At 39.6% G+C, this 9,010-nt stretch overlaps 1 protein-coding gene across 1 annotated transcript; it reads left to right on the top strand.

Annotated features, from left to right (window-relative positions):
- Positions 1-390: 390 nt before the first annotated feature.
- On the top strand, positions 391-7,687 carry ubald1b (UBA-like domain containing 1b). Its single transcript, XM_079818908.1, has 3 exons — positions 391-608; positions 878-931; positions 6,274-7,687. The coding sequence occupies exons 1-3, from the start codon at positions 501-503 to the stop codon at positions 6,568-6,570; spliced, it is 459 nt and encodes a 152-aa protein (XP_079675034.1). The 5' UTR covers positions 391-500; the 3' UTR covers positions 6,571-7,687.
- Positions 7,688-9,010: the final 1,323 nt, after the last annotated feature.

A 9,010-nucleotide genomic window follows, 5' to 3' on the forward strand; every position in this document is an offset into this window, starting at 1 on the left:
TTATGTTTTGGAAATTGATCTTACTATGCCAAAATAGACTAATAATTTTTCATTTAAGGCTCATTTTAGGGAGAAAAGTATGTGTTTTCTGCAAATGTAACTGTTGCATGTGTAATTGTTTAGTTGGAGTGTAAAAAAAACAAAACTATACACAAATGGTACAACCAATATCTAAAGTATTTGGAAAAACACAGGATGAAAGTGATTAATCTTAATAACATGATAAGGTGTTGGCAGCCTGATGTAAGATGTTTGTAAGAATTTAACGTTATTTGTTATCATTTGAGTCCGTTTAGACTCTCATTTGCATACTGGCCTACAAATCCCAGAGTTCTTTTCTGACTCACTGTAGTTCTCCGACAGGGGGCGCTAAGTGCGACGCGTCAACTCGCAACATTATTTGTTTTTTGTCGGCAAGTTGATGCTCGAGTGCGGCGTTTTTGAAAGACTGCAAGCTGAAACTTTGAAAGGACGTATTCGCACTGCTTTCTTAACCGATTATGGACGAACTAAGGCATCAAGTTATGATAAATCAGTTTGTTCTTACAGCCGGATGTGCGGCAGATCAAGCAAAGCAGCTTCTACAAGCTTCACATTGGCAGTTTGAGGTATGGTGGGGCAAATACTGAATGTCATGTTGTACAGTAATATATACATATATAATTAACTCTTCGTTTATTTGACGTAGTTTATAATAATACGAGACAATCTCATTGCAAAAGAAGCCCACAAATGGGACTATCAAAATGTATAAAATATTTTAAACGGGATAAAAGTGTATGAATGTCTGTACGTTTACATGTATGCCCTCCAGTACACATTTGCTTGCTTTATCACGTATTTATGAATTACTAATAACTCTTTTATGGTATTGCAGACTGCACTTAGTACTTTTTTCCAAGAGGCTAATATTCCTTACAGCCATCAAATGGTGAGTATATTTTTTGTTATTGTGATTTTTATGAGTTTTTAATATCTGTTATGATGACTTCCGCCATGTTGAAACCACGAGTCAGACAAAAATAAACACAGGCTGGCATGTTTTCTCACGAGGGCTACATTTAAGCCGTTTAAAACTCACAACGTTGCCGTTTAAGCGCATACAGTCTCCCGTAAGTAGTTAATTAAATATGTAAATATTTAAGATGATAAAATAATCTGGACTAGCGGGAGTTGCGATTTTGTAAACGTGTCCAAAGTTGTGGGGGAGGGCGATTCCAGGAAACGGAGAGCACGCGCTTGACACTGCGCTGTTTACACCGCTAACGTTACTATAACAATACGAACGGTAACGTTAGCAACGCGCGGTGTTTGTAGCCTGGTCAAACCCTTACTGCCTTAAAAAAAACACATTTATTTATTTTTATAGCAGATATCTGAAATGAAAGGAATTTGTTTGGAAATACTCAGAAGTGGCGGTACTACCGGTCACATGCAAAGAGAATCAAATTCAGTTAACCCTTGGAAAGCACCTCATTTGTCTCTCGCTTTCAAGTGGGCTTAAAATCATGTTTGGTGCTAACATCACTTAAAATGAAATATTAATACTATGTACACCCACATGAGATGAAGACTTGTATCAGAAAAGGCTGTTTTATTTTATAGGGAGCGGGTCGCACCCTTATGGGCGCTGCCATGTTGACGTCAGCAACATAATTACTAACAGCGAAATAATAATACATTTGCATCACATACAGCTCGCATCCTGTTTTGCTGTGTGTAATTGTGAAAGTACATTATAAACGAAACAAACCAAAAGGATATGACAAAGAAAACAAATAATCAAATAAGGTTTTGATTATAGTGATAATGAAGGTGAAAGGTTATGTTGAGCATTTTGGTGGGCATGCTTCTGTTTGCTTGAAATGTTTGCGCCCCCGTGTCTGTAAGCAGACGGCTGAATTATGAATGATCTGTGTGTGACTGGAAAGCCGAGATGAGTTACATTTCCGGATGACCGTATTGTTTGAGTAAGCAATTCAAGAATAGCCTTTCAGTTTAAAGGTCCTACTACTTGTCGTAATGGCTCAACAGTAAAGGTGTCCCAGTGTGAGTGTTTTTTTTGGTCCAGTTGATGGAGCTGTCACTTGACTGGGGATATTCACCAACTCATTTGTGTTTACACATTGCTTGGAAAATGTTTTGTCGGACATGGCTACATTTGAATGACTGTCAATGGAGATGTACCTTTTTGACTGCATACCGGTGTAGTTATGCCAAGTGCAGAAACTAAAACCCATACATAGTTGTATTTGAAAGCTGAGTGAACTAATTGCTTATAAAAATTGTTGTGCTGCTTAATATATATTTGTGGAAAAGGTACTTTTTTTTTCAACAGTCTTTGATGCATGAAAAGTTTAAAAGAACAACAAAAAAAGGCTTCTTTAAATTCTACTACATTTTAAACACATGTCAGAAAAGACATCATAGGTGTTGTTTTTCATCTGTTTATCGTCTTAACGCTGGCCTCTGAAAGACTAAGCGTTGCTATAGCAGCATTTGTGTCTACAGTGCATCAGATCTGGTGTTTATTCAGGCGAGGTGGCCAATCATTATTGTATCAACTCCAAAGGTCTACAACCTCAGTCACTCACCACAACATTTCTGAAACTTCCTCAATTCCTTGTTTTAGGGAATGATTTCCATTCAGTGGACATAGCTGTAAAAAACGGCTTTATGAAACTGACGTTTATGTGTTGAATGATGCATTAACGGTTTTAAAGTGACCATTAAACCAAAATGACAATTTTTCCAAAATGTTGCAGTGTTTATTATAAAACGATTTATCCACATAATCTTTTTTGGTATTCATGTGCACTCGTAATCTTTCATTAAAAATGTTAACCTCCCCTCCCTCTCGAAACCGTGTCTGTTCTCATCATGATGTGCGTCTTGGCAGAGAAATCAAATCCCGCTCTGCATTTTTGTATTTTTTTTCTTCATTCCATAAGCCATTTCACTTTGTCTGGCTATCACCAGACCAAGCTCAATTTAAGATTGAACATTGAACATTGTTCTGGGGAGTCTGCTCAGTATTTTCTACTGCACAAGAGGAGTGATAAACAAGCATAATTAAAATTACTCTGTACGCAATTCACTAGGGATGTCCTGATCAGGTTTTTTTGCCCTCGAGTCCGAGTCATTTGATTTTGAGTATCTACCGATACAGAGTCCCGATCCGATACTTCTATAATACATAAAAAAAGAATAAAGAAGAGCGAAAAAACAGATCCAGGATGTTCCTTAATTTTTATTTAATTCACCTTATTTAACCAATAGCGTCTCTGCAACAAAGTGATGTCATGCCGCACGCGTTGCTGTTTCTGTGTGGAGTCAAAAGGGTCTAACTCTGTGCACCCGCATAACTATAGATGTGTTAAAAAATAATGAGAATATATATACATATGTATCTGAGTCCTGATCGGGAGGTAACGTCCGATTCCGATCGAGTCTGAAACCACGTGATCGGGCCCGATTTCCGATCACGTGATCGGATCTGGACATCCCTACAATTCACCCTTCACCGCAAGTTTGATTGACAGGCGATCTGACCAATCACATCGCCGAATCTGCTGTTTTGTCCGACAAAAGCAGTCAGGAGAGTTAGTAGATTAACGTCAGTGGACTTGAACTTCAAAAAACCGCGGTTGAAACAACATTTCTTTTAGTGTTCATTCATGTTTATTTCATGCTTCTCAAATGAACTAGAAGGAAGAGATGATCGGTTCATGAGCAGGACCTACAGCGATCACGACACATTAAAGAGCCACAAAACGGAATTTATTGTTTACGTTTCTTTAAAAAAATGACCATTTCAAAGTTGAGACTGTTTCATATCAAAAGTAACTTGCTCTGTCCTGTCTGTCGGCGTGTTGTCAGTGTTCTCTACGTGAGAACATATGTGGTGTGAGCGCGCCATGGCTTGTCAGACTTAGCAACAGTAACTAAAGGGTAGGGGTGCTCCGATCGATCGGCAACCGATCTCGATCGGTCGATAATCGCTTTGGGATGATTGATCGGCGGTCTCCAAAAAGGCCGATCTCATGAACCGATCGCATGCTGACGACACATAAACCCGCACCTGCCGTGAGAGCTAGGGCATGACATGCAGCGACACCGTCTCATTCTCTTTCCAGCGCAGGTAAAATAATTATAATGCTGAAGGTGAGGTACAATTCAGATTTCTATATTAAATAACTTACGCAGTCATTTGAAAACTTTCTGTGGGACGTAAATTCACAAACAGTGCGCGTGAATCATCCCCCTGTGCGCGCGCTCTCTCTTTCCCTTTCAAAATGCTCAAATGGCTTCACATCAGCGCATCGCATGTGCACTAAAATCGAGCTGCACAGTTGACACAGGATTTGCCACTTTGCACAATCGAGGCAGTGTCGCATCGTCACTAAGTTTATCATTTGCATTTATTTTTAAGTCTTGCCAGTGTTCAAACCGCACTCACGCGCACGGTCTGGAGACGCACACACACACACACACAGGCCATCTCACAAAAAACTTGCGAGAACAAATTGCGCTGAAATGGTCAGATACACACAAATGTATGTACTAAATGACCGTCTTGACGAGTATGCACGTAAACCCCGTCGTGACTCGCGAGTGAACGTTTGTGCAGCTGCATGTAACCGTATCCGTGTTCGCTCTTAAAGTGACAGCTGTCGAATAAACTGCTGCTGTCTCTGAGTTTCTCTGTCTTGTGTTGTTTGATGAACCTTTATGACACTTACTGCTCTTGAATGACTAACTTTTGCAACCTTAAGGATTAATCTAATTTAATTTATTCAGGGAAGACCAATATTAATTTACATTTGATTTTTTATTAAATGTCTTTAGTATTTCTTACCTCAATACTAATGTTAGACCTTCCTTGATGTTTTTTTTTTAAAAACAAAAATGCACTGCATGATCAAATATTTAGGTGAGATAATTATATACATTTATTATATACATTTATTCGGGAAAGATGGCCTACAGTAGCCTTAAGTTACCTCATTTTCTAAAATAAACACTTTTAAACAATAATAAACAAATGGTGCAAACTCTGCAAGATTATAGATAAAAGATTGCCATTCCCCTGCCATTCTGTGATCGGCAATCAGCAGATCATGATCTTGGTGATCGGTAATCGTTGATCAGCCCCAAAAATGCTGATCGGAGCATCTCTACTAAAGGGGGCGGGTCTTTGCGAACGGTCAATTGGATAGTGCTTAAACCAATCAGACCACAAGAGGCGTGATAAACGGGCAACGACCCATTGCTTCTCTATCCTTCATTGTGGGGATGAAACAATGGGGGGGGGGGGGGGGAAGACTATTGCAACCTCCATTTCATGCTGACCTTAAAGGGTTAGTTCACCCAAAAATGAAAATTCTGTCATTAATTACTCACCCTTATGTCGTTCGAGACCCGTAAGACCTCCGTTCATATTCGGAACACAAATGAAGATATTTTTGTTGAAAGCTGATGGCTGAGAAAGGCTTCAGATAGGCCTCCATTGGCATTCAGTACACTTATACTCCCAAGACCCATAAAAGGCACTTAAAATGTTGTTACAAAGTCCATCTCACCACAGTGGCTCTACAATAATCTTACGATGCGACGACAATAGTTTTTGTGCGCAAAAAAAAATCAAAATAACACCTTTATCCAACTTGTTATTGCCTTCCGCGTGTGCCTCCACGACGCATGCGCGAGAATATGACGTAGCGCCGGGGTTCGGGAATCCATGAAATGCACACTCTAACCCCATTTTGAGCACTACGCCGAGACCTAAAGCACGATCAATGTAGAATCCAACAGCTGAGATACGCGCGTCTTTCTCTGATTGTAAACAAATCGCTTCTGGGTCATGTGTCCGAACGCCGGATCTGCGTCATATTCTCGCGCATGCGTCGTGGAGGCACACACGGAAGGCAGTAACAAGTTGGAAAAAGGTGTTATTTTTGATTTTTTTTGCGCACAAAAACTATTGTCGTCGCATCGTAAGATTATTGTAGAGTCACTGTGGTGAGATGGACTTTGTAACGATGTTTTGAGTGCCTTTTATCCGTCTTGGGAGTATAAGTGTACTGAATGCCAATGGAGGCCTATCTGAAGCCTTTCTCAGCCATCAGCTTTCAACAAAAATATCTTCATTTGTGTTCCGAATATGAACGGAGGTCTTACGGGTCTCGAACGACGTGAGGGTGAGTAATTAATGACAGAATTTTCATTTTTGGGTGAACTAACCCTTTAAGTTGATTCTGTCTTTATTTCCAGATGTGCACTCCAGCCAACACACCAGCGACACCCCCCAACTTCCCAGATGCCCTAGCCATGTTTTCTCATCTTAAAGCCTCCGAGAGCTTCGGCAACAGCAGTCCCATCGCTTCTATGGCTACATCACCAGCTCCTCACACCAACTGGGCCATGAGCCCTCCGGCGACCCCTGGCCTCCAGGGGCGATGGACTCCGGGTCAGCTGGTGCCGCAGACGGCCTCTCCAGGCTGGCCGGCAGCTGTGACTCAGCAAGCCTCCGCTGAGCATACCAGTATTGTCATGGAGGCCGAGAGATAGAGACTGCTTTAACTAGCCATCACACCTTACAGGAAGAGGAGGATGGACCTTCCTCTCGATGATTTCGGCAGTTGTGGATGTAAAACTGAATTGAACGGTATGGGAGATCGGTGGTGGTGTAACAGCATGCGTCTTCTCCTCTGGAGGTCACTGGAGATCTGGGACTCTTTTAAAAAGCTCTCTTTGGCCAAAAAGATGGACAGAAAGAGTAATTATGTAGCATATTCACAGATAACCTCAGACAAATGAATGTGTTACTGAATATTGTCGAATTCAGCAGTTCTTAAGTAATAGTGAATACTCGATTTTGCACTGTTTACTCAATCTGCAGTGGAGCTATGGTTAAAGGGCAAGTTACTCGCCGTCATGTCATTCCAAACCTCTATGACTTTGTTTATTTGGACACCATTGACTATCTTTTTATGGACAGAAACGGTTCTTCAACGTTTATGTTGTACAGAAGAAAATCATACAGGTTTAAAGCGATAACTATAAAGATATAGTTTTAAAAATCCACAACGATAGCGGGACAGAGAAACAACATCATTGGAATAATTTTCTGGACGTTTTTTCCAGCTGATGAGATGAACGATAAAAACATTGACAGCCAATCAGAAGCCAGTCTGCTCGAGCTTGAGCATTCAAACGCTTAGAATAAACAGATCGATATTTTCCTCTGGTGTGGACGCTAATATAGTTTATCTTTATAGTTATGGTTCTTGGTGTGAACTGGCCTTTTGAATGAAATGAGTAAATGATGGCCAACTGTCCCTTTAATTGACCGGTTTACTGCAGCAATCATGATCTTTTGGCTGGTCTGTAATTATTGCCTTTCTTATGATTGTGATGAATTGAATTGACATTTTGTACAAGTAATGATATAGGAAGCATTTCATATGGAGAATGTTCAATTCTCTGGTTCTGCTCAACACTTGCAGCACATTTGACTGTTTTATCATGAATCCCTTGATTAATATATAAAGCGAGAATATACCCCTCCTATTTCTTAGATCATCTCCCTGTAACTGTGTTCACACTGCCTCCACAATGTTTGTGGACTGTAATGGTTATCATTACCCTTTTTTTGTGTGTGTTAAATAAATATTGTGTATATATATATATATATATATTGCAAACATGTTGTGGTGATGTTCATGTTAGCGTAGTAAAATGGATTACATCTGGGGGGGGGGGGGGGGGGGGGGGTTCAGGTCTGTTTTCCTTATAGTGTAATTCAGGTAATGTATGACCTTTTGTATCCTTTTATACCATAGTAAATGATTACACAGACCCAGAGGTAACTTTAATTCATAAAACAATCAATCCGATTCAAGTTCCATACATTATTTTGACCATATTTCATTGATTTTGAGCTCACCTTTTATGCATTTCATGTTTAATTTCAGAACACTAAATTTTACCTTAAATATTGTACAGTATACTTAAAGTTGCTCAGTATGGAAAAAATAAAGGTAATGTCAAATAAAATAAAGGCCTTCAAGTAAAGGAAACCCTTTATAAGGGTTTCACTGTGATTACAGACTTGGAAAATCATGGAAATTAATACCAGCTTAAAAAATGTAGGAAATTTCTCTTATGAATATCATCTTTTCTAGTTGTAATCTGCTCTAAAGTACCTATAAACCTTGTGATTGCAATCCACACGCACACAGCTGTAAAAATAAATCTGCATTGTTTATCCTTTTGATCTATAATCCAAAACAATTCACAAAAACCGGACCTTTCATTGAAGTAAAAGAATGGAAAATCACATGATAAATGTTTTTCTCCGAAACACATTCACCACAATTATTGGCACCCCTATATAATTGTTTTATGAGTAAAATATCTCTGGTCTGAAGTATATTCCATCGATATTTAAATTTTAGCACACAAGGGTGAATAGGAGCATGAAATTGTCCAGCTATGACTTCCTGTTTGGCAGGAGTATAAATATGAGGAAACACAAAGGCCAAATTCATCACAATGAGTAACACAGAATATAGTTCTGAAGTGCAGCTAAGGATTGTTCAGCTTCACAAAATCGAAAGTGTCTGTAAGAAAATACAGCTATAGCATTGAAAATCCCCATTTCCACCATCAAGGAAAAAATTAAGAATTTCCAATCAACTAAAGATGTTACGAATCTGCCTGGAAGGGGACGTGTGTCTATCGTCCTAATGCACAGTGAGGAGGAGAGTTTGAGTGGACTAAGACTCTCCAAGGATCACAGATGGAGAATTGCAGAGATTGGTTGAGTCTTGGGGTCAGATGATACTAAAAGAAGAGCTTTTTGGCAGCAAACTCACCAGATTGGTTTGGTGCAAGCAGGGATAAAAAGTCCCCCATGCCCACGGTTAATTAATATATGTTGTGGGCCTATTTTTTTCTGGGGGGTTCTGTAGGCTACATCTTGTTCAGATACATGGTATCATGGATT

This window comes from Gobio gobio, assembly GCF_949357685.1.
Source record: "Gobio gobio genome assembly, chromosome: 1".
In the NCBI taxonomy this organism is placed as follows: domain Eukaryota; kingdom Metazoa; phylum Chordata; class Actinopteri; order Cypriniformes; family Gobionidae; genus Gobio; species Gobio gobio.